General features: G+C 40.5%; 2 protein-coding genes across 5 annotated transcripts in view; both read left to right on the forward strand.

Moving 5' to 3' along the window:
• Nucleotides 1-2,301, forward strand: part of adcy9a (adenylate cyclase 9a) — a 30,751-nt gene extending 28,450 nt beyond the window's left edge. The window contains exon 11 of the mRNA XM_078793208.1: nucleotides 263-2,301. Coding sequence (XP_078649334.1) covers nucleotides 263-1,183 — 921 coding nt within the window. The 3' untranslated portion in view covers nucleotides 1,184-2,301. The remainder of the gene's footprint in view (nucleotides 1-262) is intronic.
• A 2,036-nt stretch (nucleotides 2,302-4,337) lies between these two features.
• crebbpa (CREB binding lysine acetyltransferase a) overlaps nucleotides 4,338-20,080 on the forward strand; it is a 29,367-nt gene continuing 13,624 nt past the window's right edge. Inside the window, exons 1-12 of one of the 4 annotated variants that reach the window (XM_078793210.1) lie at nucleotides 4,338-5,265; nucleotides 11,988-12,691; nucleotides 15,126-15,311; nucleotides 15,802-16,060; nucleotides 17,470-17,583; nucleotides 17,811-18,077; nucleotides 18,179-18,278; nucleotides 18,430-18,567; nucleotides 18,724-18,841; nucleotides 18,968-19,139; nucleotides 19,238-19,300; nucleotides 19,886-20,007. In XM_078793210.1, the coding sequence (XP_078649336.1) occupies nucleotides 5,178-5,265; nucleotides 11,988-12,691; nucleotides 15,126-15,311; nucleotides 15,802-16,060; nucleotides 17,470-17,583; nucleotides 17,811-18,077; nucleotides 18,179-18,278; nucleotides 18,430-18,567; nucleotides 18,724-18,841; nucleotides 18,968-19,139; nucleotides 19,238-19,300; nucleotides 19,886-20,007 (2,331 nt within the window). In that variant the 5' untranslated portion in view covers nucleotides 4,338-5,177. The remainder of the gene's footprint in view (nucleotides 5,266-11,987; nucleotides 12,692-15,125; nucleotides 15,312-15,801; nucleotides 16,061-17,469; nucleotides 17,584-17,810; nucleotides 18,078-18,178; nucleotides 18,279-18,429; nucleotides 18,568-18,723; nucleotides 18,842-18,967; nucleotides 19,140-19,237; nucleotides 19,301-19,885; nucleotides 20,008-20,080) is intronic. The other 3 variants (XM_078793211.1, XM_058065283.2, XM_078793209.1) reach the window with 3 other exon arrangements.

Consider the following 20,080-nt stretch of genomic DNA (forward strand, 5'->3'; position numbering starts at 1 on the left):
TGGTTTGTTTAGCGGTCTACTTTTACCTGTTTTGATATCTTTAAAACGCACAGAAAGGAGTTCATGTCTCACATAAGGATTGTGAAATTTTCCTTTAAAATAATTGTGATCAGCTAATCTTTTTTTATTGCAGCAGTATTGAAGAAATATTTTCCATAACAGGTCATATATTGATTTCAACTATATTATTGTATATTATTGATATTTTGAGATGAAACCTGGTATAATACTTACAATGTGCATTTGTTTTAATTGTTCCCAGGTGACGCAGAGTTACTCCAAAAACCATGACAGCGTTGGCGTGATCTTTGCCAGTATTGTCAACTTCAGTGAATTCTACGAAGAGAGCTACGAGGGAGGCAAAGAGTGCTACCGGGTCCTCAATGAGCTGATTGGAGACTTTGATGAGCTCTTACGAAAACCTGAATTCAAAAGTGTGGAAAAAATCAAGACTATCGGCGCCACCTACATGGCCGCATCCGGGCTGAATGTTCAGCAGTTGTCGGAGAACGAAGAGGACCGTCCTCACGCTCACCTGAGGGCGCTGTTCAACTTTGCGTTGGAGATGATGGGCGTTCTGGACGACTTCAACAAGAACATGCTGGGATTCGGTTTCAAGCTACGCATCGGATTCAATCACGGGCCGTTGACGGCGGGGGTGATCGGCACCACGAAGCTGCTGTATGACATTTGGGGAGACACGGTCAACATTGCCAGTCGTATGGACTCCACCGGCGTGGAGTGTCGGGTCCAGGTGAGCGAAGAAAGCCACGCTGTGCTCAGCGACATGGGTTTAGAGTTTGATTACAGAGGTACTGTGAATGTGAAGGGCAAAGGCCAAATGAGGACCTTTCTCTATCCGAAAAACGGGGAATGTATGAGCCAAGATCAAACGGAGGTCAGCGCCAGGGTCAGACCGTCACCTGTCACACCCCGTACTTCCTTATCTCCATCCACGCTCCCTCCTCATCTACAGAGTGCAGTAAGACCCAAGATGGTCCCGGCTCCATCCACGGAGACGAGGAAAGAAGGATATAGGGACGCTCCTTCTGCTAAAGACTGTCACTTCCCTTCCGCCACCTCTGAACTTGTCTTACCACCCGGAGGTCCGCAGCCCCACGCCCCTCAGGAGGACGCTGACGAGCTAACGAGACTCAATGAGGAATTCTACGCTCGTCTCTGATCGAACATGAGCTGCTAACACTCCCTGGTTGTTTGCCGGTCCAGGCAGGAGTTGGCTTCCTCCCGGCAAGTTATGAAGAAAAGGAACATGGTTGACGTCGAAGAGGAAAAAATGACTACTTGTTTATTGTTGAATTTAAGTGTTGCAGCGGACCGAACCTGTGTTGAACACAGGAGAGAAGAAGGTTAAAAAGTGGCAAGGCGGTGTTGTTCATTTTTTTGTACTTTTCACTTTTGTGCCTTCAGGACTAGAACAGAACAAATATGAATACCGAACAAAGTTTTAGCAATCTTTACGTGGCTTTTTTTTTTGCCCCTGTGACATGTAGACTGCTGAATTCTCTGTGGTTTCTTACGCTTTTTACTTTTCAATGCAAGGATTTCTTTTTCTTCCGAAAAAAAAAAAAAAATCATTATTGTTGTATGTTGATTTTGATCTTACTTAAGGGGAAAATCATCTTAGATTAATCAAGTGCCAATGCAGCGTTTATAGGCTGAGCAGGGAATTATGGAAAGAATGAGGGAATGACATGAAGCAGTGTTAACGTTCTCTATGTATTCTGCTTTGACATGAGGGCTACAGTATTCACAATATAAGAGAATTTGCTACAAAGCAGGCTGCATAGATTTGATTTTGTTGTAAATGCACATTTAAGCACAGGTCTTGCACAATGTTTGTTTTTTTTTTTTTCTCAACCACTTGTATTTAGAGGTGAGATATAGCATTAACATTATATTTCTGTCACAGTACATTCAAAAGCACAAAATTAAATCTTATATCAATTTGGAACAAAAAAAAAAAAAGGGAGAGCATCACAAAACACAGGAAGGCACTTTAACTAGACTTGATACTGTGACCCAAGATCTTTACGATCGTGTTCTTTTTAGGCATGACAAGTATAGAATTGATAAATGTGTCTTTGCACACATTGAAGTGATGCTTAGTTCAAAGGTCACACAGCAAAGTCGGCTGACTAGAGCGCCCCGTGGAGTGGAATAGTAAGTAAATCAAGTGGGATCGTGCGGGACAATCAGTGTATAGGTCTTCAAAGACAAAGTTGGTTCACATCGAAGCTTCAAAGCACAGAACTTTCATTTGTTGCCTAAGCCACACAAAAACCCATATTTGTCAGTCTGTCAGTTATATTTATTGACGATTTCAGTATTTTTTTTTTTTTTTACCTTCATCGTTGTTTGATTTGGTTGTTAAAAGTGTGGGACACGGCCTCTTTATGGATAGACTTAGTATCGTGCCACTTTAATTGTGTGACCTTTAGGTGCAGTGCAACCGAAACCGGCTGATTGTTTTGTGTTGCCTAAAGGTGTGAGTGTATTTGTGGGTAGTTTGCTTTTCAGAATGTATGGTATCGATGCTGACATTAGGCAATTGTGCTTTTCACCCAAATGAATTACCTTTGATAAATAAATAGTTTAGCGTATTACTTTTACACGACATCAAATGTATTGCGTCTTTAACCAGTTCCTCTGAATGCACTTAGTTCATTTGCGTGTCAAAAAATGCTGAGTTGTGTTGACAAAAAAAAAAAAAAAAAAAATACAGTATCCATCAGTGTTTGGCCCACGGTTAATTGTGACATTATTTCCTGTATGACAGTTGAGACAACTATCTCCACAGGATAAATAAAGAGCCAATGGAAGTCACACAAAGTGCTTTACGGGTTCAAAGACCATTTGTGCCAACTTTGATGTCTAACCCACTTTCTTCATTACCAAATGAGAACATCAGCGGCTGAGGTCATTCCGTATCAGCTAAGTTAGCATTGTTGCAGCATATGTTCAAACATTTATATGTTCAAACCCTTTCATATCTTGGCCAGCTTTGTTGTTTTTGGATTATATTGGTGTTATTTGTGGGAAAAAAGTACCCATTTTAAATGCAATGTATGGGGTTGATGAGGGTGGCTGTAGGGAAGAAGAGTTTATTTCACTCTTTTTGACAAATTTGTATAATAATAAGAATGTATTGGGTTCAACAAGCAGGATTCTTCACATGCTTTGCTCATGTAGAGGACAGTGTATTGATTGTTAATACTTGTATCACAAGACCTTTTTGAGGTTTGCAGAGAAAGTGAAGTGGCCCTTTTAGATGTGCTCCATCTCATCTCATCACTCGTCAATGTTTTGTCGAGCCAGAAAAGTTATTTGAAAATTTTACTAGCACTTCACAACACAATCTGTCAAATCAACATGGGCATAAACCAGACTGTAAAATCAGTGTTTTTTTTTTTTTAAGTAGACTGGGGTTAAAAAAAAAAAAAACTGTTTGACAACAATGCTTATTCCTTTATGCGTTGGTTTAATGCTCATAAGATGTATTATGTATGTTTTGTGCACATTACCCGTTATCATATCAACACATGTTCATAATCTGTACACATTTGCACAAAACACTCAAATGTTTGTACATATGCAGTTAATGTCACGTAATTATGTTTTTTATACATGTGCATGTGTCCGATTTTGTCCAAAAACTATGAAAATGAGACACTTATTCTCAGAGCTGATTCAATGTGTGCCTATTTTGAGTTTGAGTGTTATGATTTTTATTACTCTTTATTTTTCAGTATGATTGAAATAAACCTCCAAACAGAAAAATAGTTGAGCACCCTGGATGCAGATTTCTTGTACATATATGCACATATGCATATTTGTATGATCCAAAATTGGGCCGCACAGTGTAGGAGTGGCTAGTGTGCAGGCCACCCGAGTTCAATTCCACCCTCGACCATCTCTGTGTGGAGTTTGCGTGTACTCCAGTTTCCTCCCACATTCCAAAAACATGTTGGTTAATTGATGACTCCAAATTGTCCATAAGTATGAATGTGAGTGTGAATGGTTGTTTGTCTGTATGTGCCCTGTGATTGCATGCGAATTGATGTGAATTAATGATCCCAAATTTTTTCAATGTGTGAGGGTACAGTGTATAAAAAAATTGACCAACAAATACAGCAATCAGCAATCTATAATTTGTATCTATATATGAATTAAGTCTACGTCGTACACTACATGTAATAACGTGTATTGCAATGCAATGTATTTTAATTAGTACTGCAGCGCCCCCAGTGGCAAACAGGAGTAGTGTTTGACGTAGGGCGTGATTGCGCGGCCCCTCCCCCTCCACAGCGGAGCTGGAAAAGAAAAAAAAAACTTTTTGTATCGAAGGAATCAACAGCCGCCATCTTGTTGTGGCTCGGAATTGGGATTTCGGTCCAACACTGGGTTTAACGTTCAAATTGAGCATCCTTGCCGCTATATGACGGCGTCCCTCCCCCGAAAACGCAATCTTAACATCGACTCGGAGGCATTTTGTGCGCAAAAACGGGAATTGGATCGGTGGTCGTCGGACAGAAACGCTCGGTATATCTGATTTCCCCTTCAAGTGCGGCGATTCAGCCCTGTCGCCGTTCGGGAGCAGTATTGTTTACCGTCCGCAGGTTGGGATCGGACCTTGACTTTTGAAGAGAATTGCAAAATCTCGTTTTTATGCAATTGCTCATTTTTTTGGTGGAGCTGCGCGCGATTTTTGCATGAAGAAATTTGACGTCACACAAAATGAGTACTTTGAACATCTAGAATTTACGACCTTTTCATCGGAATGCAGCTGTTCACCTGATTTCATTGGATTTATGTCTTGGAATTTGATCTTTTCATGGGAAAGCTTTTAATTTTTGTTATTTAATGCTAATAATGTGGGTGTTGGGTGTTGGATTATCATGGGGTGAATGGCGGTGGCGGAGCGGGGCGCTATTGCATCTCTTTTGAAGACACCGACTCGCACAGCACCGACTAGCTAAAGGCTAGCTGTTAACTTAGCTGATAGCAGGCTTTTAGCTAGCTATCAGTCAGTTAGCTAACGTTAGCAGGCTGTCAACTTGCTAATGTGCTAGCCGGGAAGCTTCGGGTTGATACGCCAACTTCCATGACAAACTATAATTACGGTTATCATCTAAACTGACCAGTTGGAGAAGATAACTATGGCTGAAAACCTCCTGGATGTCGGACCTCCGAGCTCGAAGCGGCCCAAACTGAATTCACCTGCCCTGTCAGCGTCTGATGGACCAGGTAAAGGCCTCACACACACGTTCATGTTTGTTGCCATGACCGTTAATATTTTTAAACCATCGGCCAACATGAGGCTTGGGTGCATGTTGACAGGCCACCAGTGTGTACTGGAATGTTTGGTAGTAAGGCTTATGATGCGACTATGCGTTTGCAGCATAGTCGAATTACATCTGGCGACAATTTTAATTGCAGAGGTTTAGTATGGGTGTCGCCCATGCATATTCAACTGAAGTTTACACAATTAATGTAATGTATCTGCGTGGTTATTTTTGAATGTCCGAATGTTCCCAAACAGAAATGCAACCAGGAAAAAATACTGCAATCATACAAACGCTGCAGGGTGGGAAAGAACAAATGCAAAATAAAATGCTGTCAACGCCGAGTACCCACAAACCTCAATAAACAACTGCATTGGAGAAATGCTGAAAGTTAACGCCACAAAATGCAAGTGTACTACTATTTAATAAAAATGAAAACTAGTGTAGTCACTATATTGTGATGGACACTTTGTTTATAGGGAAGTGGAGAGTTAGGATAACTGAAGGCAAGCAGACTTTTTGCATCAGTTGTTGAGTTGTGCATCAGTTGACATTCTTAAACGTGCTGTTTAAGTCTTGACGACTTGGCTGTAATTTTAGCCAAAGACACACAGCACCTTCAACTAATATACTAAGTGTGAAAAGAAGCTAACTACTATATTTAAACCCTGAGAACAATACAGTCTGGATGCCTCTCTTGAGACACACAGTGAATCCTTGGTTAGCGTCATTAATTCATTCCAGAAGGTCCAACTCTGAACTGAAATGGATGCCGACCGAATCGATTTTTCCCATAAGAAATCATGTAAATCCCATTCATCCATCCCAGAAATCAAAAAATGTTAACACAGAACAGTATAGATTTACAATTGTTTTACAAATTGCATATCAACATGTTCATAACATACATGCGCAAGTGTTTATTTTTGTCTGAAAACTATGAAATTGAGACAAATATTGTCAGAGCTGATTCAGTATGTGCCTACTTGGGTAATATTTGCTACGCTTTATTTTTCAGTATGATAGAAATAAACCTCCAAATGGAAAAATAGCTGAGTAGCCTGTGTACCTAGAATAACTGAAGGCCAGCAGACTTTAGACATTGCAGTTTTTAACATTTTTGAACGTGCTGTCAGTCTTGACGACTTGGCTGCAGTTTTAGCCAAAGACATACTAATATCAACTAATATAAACGTGTCAAACCCTGAAAACAATACAATCTGGACTCGTTAATTGAACCATACAGTGGAACCTTGGCTCGTGTCAGTAATTCATTCCCGAAGGTCTGACTCCAACTGAAACAGAAGCTGACTGAATACATTTTATAAGAATTAATGTAAATGTAATGAATCTATTCCATCCACCCATCCTTTTTCTATACCGCTTATCCTCAAGTGGGTTGCTGGCATGCTGGAGCCTATCCCAGCTCTCTTCGGCTGAGAGGCGGGGTACACCCTTGACTGGTTGCCAGCCAATCACAGGGCACATATAGACAAACAACCATTCACACTCACATTCATACCTATGGACAATTTGGAGTCGCCAATTAACCTAGCATGTTTTTGGAATGTGGGAGGAAACCGGAGTACCCTGAGAAAACCCACGGTTTGAACGCAGGTCTCCTAGCTGTGTGGCCTGTGTGCTAACCACTCGATCACTGTCCAACATTAATTATTCCGGAAAGCCAAAAATGTTAACACAGAGTGGAATAATTTTACAATTATTGTTTTACATACAGACAAGAATTAGAAATGCATGTAAATGATGGCTGAAATGGGAGAAATTAACATTTAAGGTTACTTTTAGTTTCATCGAAGACGTGATTGAAAGGAAAGATTGTGGTGGTTTATCGTGTCTTTGGGAACAGTCGTGTCTTCGAAGGTAAAACTAACCTTAAATGTTCATTTAGTCCATTCATTCCTCAATTCCTCATTCGTATGCATTTTGAATTATTTTATGCATTTAAATCCATAATTGTAAAACTCCTGAAAATGTTTGCTAACATCATAGACTGGTGACGTAACGTAGCTGTCTTCCGGTTCCAGCTGTCATTTTGTTAGCTAGTTAATAGGATGTTAACAATAAGGGCATTTTGGGATTGATTATCAAACAATACATTTAGAACACAGTTGGACTCATGAAGTGTATTAACGACACACGGCGTGTGCAATATTATATGCTAATGGAAGAATGAACGCAAACTGAAGCAAAATTTTGGCATAAATGTTCAAAACCGAAAACATGCTAACGAGGGCCGACGCTAACTGAGGCTCAACTGTATTTCCTTGAACATTCAAAACATAGACCTGTGTTGCAGATGAGTTCCATTGTCAGTTTTGTGCTGGCCTCATAAAAAAGCACTCATGCAATTAATCCTTTAGATGCTCACAGAACTGAAGTCTCACAAGATACACATAGCCCTTGTCATGACAGTGAGTTAAACTCAAAATTTTAATGTAACTGTAGGGGTGCATTTTTCCCCCAAATTCTTAATCTTTCTTTTAGAGCTCTGGGACTCATCAACAGCAACCAGTGAATTGTCCTCTCCAGCAATTTGCCTTTAAGCAAAGGTCTGGGCGATATGGACCAAAACTCCTAAACTATGTAGCCTCTCCACCTCCATGTCTCCGTAGGGATATCCGATTGCTCAGCGTAGCGAAGGGGTGCTCAAAGCTAACAGCTGCTCCTGAGTGTCAACAATGGCTCAAGCAGCAAGCTACTAGTGTAACAAGATGAACGTCCATAGCTGAACACTTGCTTAAGGTGTCGGTATGGCACAAAAACAATAAGGAAGTAATAAAGATAATTAAACAATAAAAATGCCACAGGAGACACAGAGCTGCTGTAACTAGCTTGCACTCGGGTGGTGCCATCTTGAAACATGAGACCTCCTCATCAAATCCAGTCAATATCGATATGAACGATATGCTTGTTTTTGATATATTGCTTAAAATGAATATCGATATTTTAAAAATATCGATATATCGCCCACCCCCCTAAGTCTAGTCCTAGTATCAGTATTTTTATGGCGTTTGTTACTCCGACCATCTGAACAGATTAGGCTTCTGCCATTTGCAGTATGAACAGACATGGATGCTTTTACAGGGTGCCTTTGTGACACAATTTTGTCTGGCTGGCATTTTGATTTTTATTCACACGTTAGACAGATAATGACAAATTTAGCAGTTGGGAAATGGCTGCAGATTTAATACAGTGAGACAATTGATGCATTGACAATTGGCCTTTATTTAATGCAGACAGGAGAGTTTGTCTTGAATTCATTGACCCTTTTTGGTATATATGGTTATGCTAATGGATCATTTGATTATATATACTTAAGTCTGAAGATTTGGGCGTTTCTGTTCAGTATGGGCAAACATGGAACCCTTGTTGCTCTGTTGGATCCCTCCATCCTTGAGGCCTTGCAGTGGTTTTACAAAACCTTCATTGGCCTTTTCCACAGGCTTTCCAAACGTTCCGCTTTTGCATGGACATCATGTAGAAGTTAGAGCAGTCTTGTGTGTGTGTGTATAAATGTCGTGAATAAAGTTAAATAAATGCTTTGAGAGGAAAATACAGTTTAGATTCCCAAATTCCTTGTTTTCCATTTTAATGTTTTAAAATTTAGTTTTAAACCTTTTGTGCTTACTTTACCGGTGTAGTGTGCTTTTTGGGTTAGTGAATAAAATGTCCATTAACTAAATGCAAAAATCTTAAATTTCTTGATGCGCTGCATCATTGGCCAGTTTTTTCTAGTAATTCAGAAATGGATGTAGCTTGGCTAACTTTTAAATAGGACGTCAGCCTCTGCACATATTGCTACAGATTCTTCAAAAGTCAGGATGTGCTTAATGCGCTTCATGTAAGGCTGTCATACGTTTCACTTGCCAGGGTCGTATGTTTGGGAATTGTACGAGGCTTGTGTGGTCCACACATGAGGCCATGCTGGCTTCCTGAGGCTATCTATCGTGACCAGGAGAACCAGAGTGTACAGCGGGAAGAGCCGCCCGCCATGGTTGCTTGCCACAAATGTTTTTAAGTCAATAATGGCATGATGTTTTCATGCAACGGTGAATAAATCTTTATTGGCTTCCATTGGATGTACTTTATTCATCGACAAGAGAAATTCATTTCTAGCAGCTCTGCAAAAATGTCATAATGAACTTGAACACATAAAAAAAATCAATCAAACAAAGCATGGTAGCAGAGATAAGAATGAATAAATAAATACGGAACAGATAACTTCAAATTCAAGTGCAAATGCAAAATAATATGTAATAAGGCCTTGTCCACACAGGAAGGTTCTTGGGATTTAAAAGAAAATATTTTTGGTCGGGTTGAAAAAAAAAAAAGTCACATATGCACTGTTCCAGATTAGTAAAGAGTTGCATCCAGATGGTCAATATGTGTGTACCTAATAAGCTATATATGTATCGACATAGCATAAGCAGTATATACATTCATACAATATAATACTTAACATTGTTTTGAGTAGGGATCGACCGATATGGTTTTTTTGGGGCCGATGCTGATACCGATTTTTTTCCCAACACCCTTAGCCGATGGCCGATTTTGCTTGGGCCGATACTGCTTTTGCTCCCTCAATTTACATGAAAAAATAACAATGAAAACAAATATTACAGGTCTCAGGTACCGTGACTGCGTGTGTTGCATGTGTTGTGCGTATCGGCCGATACCGATTCAAGTAAAGAAACGCAAATATTGGCCCGATATTGGTCGATCCTTAGTTTTGAGACAATTTTTTTAAGGTGTGGCTGCTTTTATTTTGTAGTGGCAAGCCACCACAATCAATTACAGGTACATTTCACGCAAACCCTTGCTAGATGCAACTATTAACTAATCCGGCAGAGTGGGGACGCCAGTCTTTTAGTGAAGCAGGACAGTGACAGTCATATACCCAGTAACCTCTCAGTTGCTAACAACAATCACATGACTAGGAAATTGTCGTTTGTGGCAAAGTGTGACCTACCACTATGAAACAATAATGTAACATTACAAGGTTATTATTATTGGTGACCTTCTTGAGCCACTTGAGATCATCTTTTTTTTATACTAAGAAAATATGTGTTGCGACTTGAGTTACAGTAGACTACATTAAGAACTGACAAGTTTATTTATATGGCCCTTAATCACAAAAGAGCCTCAAAGGGCTTAACAAGCAGGCAACAGTAGACAACAATAGACGATAGATGACATCCCCTGATTTGAACCCCCATCCGGGCAAGGAAAAGCTCAAATCCCATTTGGGAAATTAGAAACCTTGAGAAGGGACCGCAGATGGGGGGAACCCCCATATATGACACACATATAACACACTTACATACACACAAAGAAAATTCAAATAGTTTAATAGATGTAGTGCCATCAGGGGTGTTGGTCAACCGCCGGTCTTGGGATGATCATCAGCCAAAGCGGGGCCATCCGTTGCAGTGCCTCCAAGGGGTGGACCACCTCAGATGTTGTCCATTTCTGCCAGGGCAAGTTGGCTAGTACTGGAGAAATATGGTTGAAGTGACGCGTCCTTGTAAGGAGTCGCGCTGCAGCATTTTCTACTAACTGCAGGCTTGTATCGTAGCGATGTTGCGAAGATGTTTTCGAATCGAATTTCACACCAAGATTTTTTTTTTTTACTGAGGCGCTTTGTGTAATGATGCGTTTATCAAAATTCAGAGCGGTGTCCTTAAACAGGCAAGTCTACCTGCTGGTAAGCAGTGGCTTGTAACTGAAATGTTATTGTCTTTAGAAATCCTTCAAATGACAAAAAAATGAGAAGCAAGCTGCAAGTGCGAACTGAAAACGCTATCACCCTCCCCCCATCCTCCCTGAGCTGCGTGTGGTGCTACCCAACCAAAACATTACTTAGCTTTTTTGGTCCACAGCCAAGGAGCCTGCGGCCAAGCTTTCAGAGTGTGTGTATCTGTGTTGAGAAATGAATGCTTTGCCAGGCATCCATGTGTTGGCTGGTTCAAAAGGTGGGGCTGATACGAATGAGTGAGAAAACGATGGCTCGTCCCGTAAGATTTAAACAACCATCCTCCACAATCAGGAAGATTGTTTGTTTAAGTTAGTAGGCTAAGTGTCCTCATTAAATTTTGGACTGTATTTGAATATGAATGATGGGACTGTGGTTTGAATCCTAAATGTCAATGTCAATACATAAACAACGGTGTGGAAAAAGTGTTGCCCCCTTCCTGATTTCTTATTTTTCTTATAGTTTTGTTATTGACTAATATTTAAATTTGTGTGTTGATCCAAAACATTTCAGTTTGACAAACTGGTGATGAGTATAAGAATAAGAAATCAGGAATGTGGGCAAACACTTTTTCACACCATTGTATATGTATTGACATTTACCTACTGACATTGACATTTAGGATCCACGGTGGTGTGTGGAAAATACCTCATGTGGGATCTCCCTGTCATGCTTTGGAAGCCATCAGAGCTGTCAAGGTTACATTTTTTCTGGTTCTCGTCAGGACTCGAGCGGCAGCATTCTGGATGCACTGAAGCTGTTTTGCATCTCGTTTAGAGAGCTCGCTAATGTAACAATGCTCACGAATCTGACTGCTTTGAAAGAGAGAAAGCTTTTTTGCCTTTGGCATAGAGATCATGACCATGTGAATACCTAACATTCAACTTGCACTGTTTCTATTTGTATTGCAGATCTTGGGTCACTGTCTTGGGACGACTTGGAAAATGACCTTCCAGATGAGTTGATCCCCAATGGTCGAGATCTGAGCCTGATGGGTGGAATGTCCACAAATGGAGGAACAACACCTGTAGCCGGTGGGCCTGGTGGTGGCACTGTTGTACCAGATGCTGCTGCAAAGCACAAGCAGCTCTCAGAGCTCCTTCGAGCCGGTAGCACCTCTACGATCGCAGGTGCGGGGCTGAGCTCTGGTAGTCCACAACCAGGAAGTATGGGCACTCAGCTTGGCACACCATTGGGAAAGAGTCCCCTTGGTCAGGGCTCCCCCAACAACCACTCATCCCCCCAAGCCCAAAAAGCAGGAACACCAACTGGAGTAGCAGGGCCGAACAACAACAATGCTGTGACAATGAGTCTGAACAACCCGGGCTTCAATCAGGCCTTGATGAGTAATAGCCAGGGTCATTCCGGGCTACTTGCTCAGAGTGGGCAATCCCAACCTGGGCAAGTCATGAACGGAGGACTTGGACCTGGAGCTGGAAGAGGACGAGGGTCAGGCGTGGTCGGCCTACAGTACCAGGGACAGACGTTGCAAGGGGCTGCATCAGCAGCAGTGGGGGCTGGCAGTGCTTTGGCAGATACACTTACCCAGGGAGGACAGCAGATGAGTGCACATGCTACGCTTAGTGCAGTACAGCAGCCAAGCAACATCAACAAGGTAAGTCACTTAAGTCATGCTTTTTTTTAAAGCTATTGTTAAACTGCTGCTGTTTGGTGTTTTTCGTGAGTTTTAGAAAATTGCTAGAGACTTTTCCGCACCATAAGGCGCAGTCTCAATTACTGGGTCTATTTCTGTACTTAACACATAAGTTGCACCGTATGAAAAGGTGCATGCTAAAACATACGGTTGAAGAATAAGAGTCTGAGGCATAGTGTTGATTGCAGGAGCAAACTTCATTTTCTTGTTCAACATGAACTCGTACTCGTAACTGCAGTGAAAGGAGAGCTCAAAAATCGCAACAAAATGGCTCTTACTACTGCCTGAAGCGTTTGGGCCGCAACACCCTCAACCCCCAGTGTAGACCACCGCCATGGTCTCCAAAAAAAGGCAACAGAAGCAAAACTGAGATTAACAATACATTCAACCTAGGGCTGGGCGATACATTGATATTTTTTTAAAATATCAATATTTATTTTAAGCACAATATAAAAAAAAAAAAAGATGGCCATACCAACCCCTTAAGCAAGCGTGCAGCTATGGATGTTCATCTTATTACGTTCGTGGCTTGCTACTACACTCGGGGGCAGCCTATAGCTTTTGAGTATCCCTTTGCTACACCAACAATCGGATATCCTCGCAGAGATATGGAGGTGCAGAGGCTGCATAGTGGGAGCAAACAGCGAAAAAGACGGTATCAAAGTTACTTGTTTGTTTACGCCGATTGTGCCATGAACTCCATTGCAGAAATGTTTTTTGTCATTGACTTGTTTAATTTATTATTGCGTGACTAAATGACGAGTGGAGTCATCGGCGTTATCGGCTGTTATTTGTTAAAAATAATTCTCTTTTTATTGAAACTTTATTGGTTTCTTAAACTCAATGTTAACTAGTAGAACAGGCACTGTGTATAATGGATGCTATGTAATCTGGTTGAAATGCTATTAAATCAATGAAAAATATATGAATATGAATCTAATGATCTTTATTGCCATATTGAGCTGAAGTGTGAATTTTTAAAAACTTTTGTACCAGTAAACGTGTTGACAGTATTAAATATTGATGCATGTTTTGTGGCCTTTATTTTTTTTGCACATCCTATTTTTGCACCCAAAGCGAGTATTATTTTGTTCTAATTGGATTTAATTAAATTTTTAACATTACATTTGACATTGTTGAATAGCTTGCAAGTCGTAGTATCACACACACCTCTTTGTTTTAAACTTTTAGGTTTTTTTATCATATCATATTTGTCAAATAAAAAGTCAAGGGTTTTGTTCTATAGCTTCCAGGTTATGTGACCAATGTACTTGAAACCACTTACTATAAATAGGATATTTTTTTCCTGAGCAAACTGAAATGTGGCAAAATTCTTCAAAAGTCATGGCGAACATGGTAACTACTAACTCATGTATTCTTAGTGTGGTCAACCATCCCACTTGGGACGTGTGAGTCCCTCACTGGCTGTTGTTGCAACCCACTTTCTCCGTGTTCAATGCACAAGTATGGACAGCAAGGGACTTTTCAGCTCTACCTCAAATATAATGGATGAGAAGTGCAACTATTTATCTGCTGAGTTGTTTTATGGTGAAGTTCAGCACCAGCACTCAATAGGTCCTCACACAAAATGCATCCTCGAAAAAAAAAAAAAAGACCCCATAATCGCTCAGCGTTACTTTCTCTCCTGTCATGTCACTGCACCTCCATTGTGTGTTCCACAGCGGATGAAGACCGCTGCGTCGCATCCGCACAATCCCATTTCTCACTATTCATTATTAGTTGGATTGGACTGAGCTAATACATTTTTTATTGATTAATTTTATATTGACGCATCAAAATAACATGTTTTGCTGGACCATAATTGTCCCCCAGATTACAGCAGATAAACAATATTATTATATTATTACTCCATTATTTTGAGACAATGTGAGTACACTATCAAAAATAAATCTAAAAAGTTTGTCGAGAGTACTTAACATTGTAATTGGAATATGAATAGCCTTTAAATATCAAATAAATTAAACTGATATAATAAATTGAATAAACAAAAAGACAGAAAACCCTCAATGAAAATAAAATTGACTCCTTTTTTAGCAAAAAATACACTTATAAAAATCACAATATTTCTTGAATCAATATCACTCAAGTTAGTGTGAATATTGACAAAAAATTGAGAAATTGTGAACTCATTTGCATATACATTTTTATTCACTTTTACTAATATTGTATTTGGAATATGCTGTTTACATTGCGCAAATGGGCTAAAATTAACATCAGCTTGTGTTTTATACACAACACTCACAAAGAAAGTATTCGATCGTGTCGCACACCAACGTGCCCATGCGTTGAGTGTTTGATCTTAAATAGCCATATTGTGTCTTGTTTGTAAAGCTGACTGCACAAAAAAAAAACCTAATTTTTCTTCTTTCTTCAGATGGGCTTAGGTAGCAATGGGGGTCCATTTGTGACTCAGTCCTACGGACAGGCAGCTGCAGGGCCTGGCCAGCAGCTAAACCCTCAGCAGCAGCAGCAGCTCCAGAACAAGGCCGCCCTTGCCAACAGTCTACCACCTTTCCCCAATGAACTCAAGGGGGCAGCTGTCACCAGTGTGCCAAACATGGTTAGTACCTGTCAAATTCAGCCTTTGCCATGCACTACAGCTGGTGGGGCGGATGTATGACATTATTTTGGAATTACAAGGGGAGAAAAAAACTTAACACTAATTACTACTCTATTATCTAGGGCCGCAGCGATTGAATATTTTAGTTATTGAGTATTCTACTGAAAATTAGGATATTTTATCCATCAACCAAGAGAGCAAGAGACACTTCTTGTTCCGTTATACAGTATTGTCCTGTAGAAATGACATGCTGCTGAGTAAGTGTATTAAATACTTTGCCAGCCATACTCTGTAGTGGTTAGTTTTATTTATTTTTACTGCATCATGTTGTGAACGTTTGATGTAAAACATTTTTTTGCTGTTATTCATATTTTATATATTTTTAAATACATTTTTATTTTATTTTTATTTTACAAGAGAATATCAATATGTCAACAATTGAATTTAATTCATCACAGCACTGATGTCTTTCTTTGTCTTTTTGCACAAGCAGCAGCCCCAGCAACAGGCAGCCATGCTGTCTGCTGCCAGCGGTGGAGGTATGGCAGTGCCTTCAGCAGGCCCGACAGCTGACCCCGAGAAGCGCAAGCTGATCCAGCAGCAGCTGGTCCTGCTGCTCCATGCACACAAGTGCCAGCGACGAGACCAGGCCAACGGAGAGGTGCGAGCCTGTGACCTACCCCACTGCCGCACCATGAAGAACGTCCTCAACCACATGACCCACTGCCAAGCCGGAAAGTCATGCCACGGTATGTTTGGAGCACAGTGGAACCTCGGATAGCGTGATTTAATGTAATGTAAAAAATTGACACCATATTTTTGCCTTGGTTATGCATGCATTCTCCAGTTAGTGTACAGCACGACGCATGTCTTGTTACGTTATTAATAATCTCGAGTGTTCTTAATCTCTGTGTTTTTAATGTATTTTTATTACAATACATCCCTCCTTGTTAGCATCCTGTTAGCTAGCTAAACAAAACACCAAACACATTCGTATAATTCTTCAATTATACTTTTACATGCATAAAACAATTCCAAATCCATATAAATGATGGTTGAATAGGATAAGTGAATATGTAGGTTACTTTTTTCTTCAATGCTGATGTGATAATGGTTGCTAAACTCGATGCTAACTAGTAGTAGAACATGCACTGTGTATAATGGATGCCACGTAATCTGGTTGATTTGCCATTGAATCAATTAACAGAAATATGAATGAATCCTATAATGGTGTTTATTGCCATATTGAAGTATACGTATATAGCTGAAGTGTGAATTATTCAAACTTGTTTACCCGTAAACTTGTTGACAATATTAAATATTGATGCATGTTTTCTGGCCTTTATTTTACTTTTTGCACAGCTTGGTTTTGCACCCAAATAGAATTATTTTGTTTTTTTTTTTCCCTTACACCCAGCAACGTTAGTAAAAGCAGTGGTTTTGTGTTTATTAATTCATTGGTTTTTGACTGGCAGTGTAATTGTTATATTTTGTCCTTTTTACCCCTTTTCCAAAACATGTGTAATACCATTAATCTGTTTGCCTGCTTCATTCACACCAGTTAGTCTAACAAGAGTCTATTTGTTCTACGTGCTGTCAAATTCTGATGCATATAGTGTATATATAGTCCTAAAAATAAACAAAAGTAACACTATGCACAATGTCCATTTAAGAAATAATGCTGCATTATCTAAAAAATTAAACCAATTGATTAATCATAGATTTGATTGACTGATTCACATCTATATATACTGTGTCTGGGAAAAGTATGGAATTTTGAAATAGCAGCGGAAGGAACCTTGTGAATATTGTGTTTTCATCACCTGTAAACCTGTTCAAATGTGTGTGACACCTCATGACTAAAATGAATGAAAAAACATTGTCTAAAAATGTTGCGATGATATCGAATATTGACAAAATTTGTAGCACCATTATCGACCAGCAAAATTTGCTATCGTGACATGCCTACATTCAAATGTACATTCTGCTTAAACAGATTATGCATAATGCATAACAACATGCTTTCCGGCAACATTTTCTATTGCTCTACAAGATACAGGGCTTGCATATTGTCAGATTGCTGTCCCCTTTGGGGGGGGGGGCATGGTAATTGAGAGGCACTGCTTTAGTAGGAACCTTGCTTTTGTTGTCTTTGCAGTGGCTCACTGTGCATCATCCAGACAGATCATCTCCCACTGGAAAAACTGTACACGGCACGACTGTCCGGTCTGCCTGCCGTTGAAGAATGCCAGTGACAAGCGCACACAGCAGCGTAAGTAACAGGTTCATCCCCCCCCCCCCCCCCCTCCCACAATTGCTTACTTGCTCACATTACTTTCAAAGTGGCGAAAATTGTAACACATAATATTGTAGCTTATGGTACAATGTACTATATAATGATCTGGATGCATAGTTTTGCAGTCGTCTTTCCCAGTTGTCAACAATGCAAACCGCTACCAACATGTGTTGTTCATTGATTGCTTTAACCCTTCTCTCTAGCCATGAGTTCCCCCAATACCGGTCTTCAGAACCCCATGTCTGCGGTCGGTGTGGGCCAGTCCAGTGCTCCTTCTATCAATACCTCAACCCCTATAGACCCTAGCTCTATGCAGAGAGCCTACGCAGCACTTGGGCTGCCTTACGGTAGCCAAGCCACCGGACATGCCCAGCCCCAACAGGCCCCAGGTTCGGGGCCGCCTACGGGCGCACAGAATGCTCAGGCCCAGCAACAGCTTCCGCAGCAAATGAGAAGCATCAATGCACTTGGTAAAGTCGCAAAACTTTATCGCGTTGCTGTGGAAATGTCAACGTATGCTTGAATTACAAAATCAAGGCATTGATGTTTACTCAGCGCATTGTCTTAACAGGTAACCAGAAGTCCCTTGCGGGTGCCACGATGGGTGTGACCACTTCAGAACAAACCAACCTACACACAGACTCTCTTCCCAACGCAATCAACACTAACAAGTGAGGCTTGATGGCTAACAACTATTGTATAGACACTAAATCATCATTTTTTTGAGTTGTATACACATAGCTGGAATATTAATCATGCTCGTCAAAAGTGTCAATATAAAATATGTTATTCATCCGGTCACTTTGGTTCTTTCACCTTCAGTCAGCTGTTGTCAGACGGCTCAGCTGTGGGCTCAATGGGTAATCTGCCCACTGCAGCACCCATCTCCGCCACAGGCACCCGGAAGGCCTGGCACGAGCATGTCACCCAGGACCTACGCAATCACCTTGTACACAAACTGTAAGTGCATGCCCTTATCGTGGTATACATTATTTTAACCCACCATGATACATTTTTACCCTATTGGTTGTATTTAAAATTGTTGTCATTATTGTCTCAAGTGTCATGAATTTATGACCTATGAAGCTTTTAACTCTATAAACTCTTCTCACATAGAGTGCAAGCCATATTTCCTACTCCTGACCCAGCAGCATTGAAGGACAGACGAATGGAGAACCTAGTTGCGTATGCCAGAAAGGTGGAGGGGGACATGTATGAGTCTGCGAATAGCCGAGTAGGTGCCTAAATTACCCACTTTTCCTCCCCAAAGACCACCTACATAAATGAATCCCTGCCTCAGCCGGCAACTTTGTAACTGTCATAATGTTGTCATAATATTGATTTATTTTCTTTTGCATAGGATGAGTACTATCACTTCCTCGCTGAAAAAATCTATAAGATTCAAAAGGAACTGGAGGAGAAGAGGCGCTCACGGCTGCAGAAGCAGATTATCAATCAGGCACCTATGGCAACCCAGGGCAGCCAGCAGCCTTGTCTCCCGCAGCCCAACACCTTAGGACCCAGGCCACAGAGTATGCACTTTTATGTCTATTTGGGAACTTTAATATTGGTGTTTGTCCTTTGGTGATTTAAAGGAAAATTCTCATTGTAAAATTGTTTTGTTGTTTAGATGGACCTGTTCCTTTGCCTAACATGCCAAATCAAATCATGAATCGCATGCAGGTTTCACAAGGTATGTCCTGCTTAGTGGATAATCACCCGTCACAGGGATCGCACACACCACTTCATGTGTGATTCTAATACCGATACCAACCTTCTTTTCTCCTTTCCTTTTTATTACTACAGTTAGATCAATTATATGTGTAGGCTTCACTTAATATAGACAATAAAAACACCATGTTCAAAGGAAAAGAGAAATATGACCACAACCTGACTTGACTTATGCGATACTGCTGCTTTTTAATTCAATTTTAAGTGTACACAGCTTTTGATAGCATTTATGATTGGTCAACTGCCTACCAAATATTTAAAATAAAATTGAATGAACTGAAACTTTGTTCAAAGGTTTAAATCTGAGTCTTGAAATAGGATTTATCCTCTTAAATCTGCTCCTCCTTTTGTCAATAACAAGGGGGTCCCTGCTGATGAAACTCACCCAACAGGATCGCTATTACAGAGTTGTTTAATATTTTTGGTTTATTGCAACGCGGAATGTGAAACTATTTTTATTTCGAAAAACATGTAAACGGTGTATATTTGCTTTTGAATTGCACTGAGTGTGACAATTGCTTCATTTCCTCCATTCTGTGTCCACCAGGAATCAACCAATTTAATCACATGGCCCTTCCCAATGCCCAGATGGCTCAAGCGACAATGGGGACTCGAGCTGCCTCTCCAATGACCCACCCCCAACAAATGAACATGAGTTCTGTCCCAGCGGTAAGGTGGCCAGTGGACACAGACGAAGACAACCGGCTTGCTCATATGTTGTTAACAGAACTACTATTCACCA

The sequence above is a fragment of the Doryrhamphus excisus genome, linkage group LG9 (genome assembly GCF_037039965.1).
Source record: "Doryrhamphus excisus strain RoL-2023G ecotype Guam linkage group LG9, RoL_Dexc_Guam_v1.1, whole genome shotgun sequence".
NCBI lineage: Eukaryota > Metazoa > Chordata > Actinopteri > Syngnathiformes > Syngnathidae > Doryrhamphus > Doryrhamphus excisus.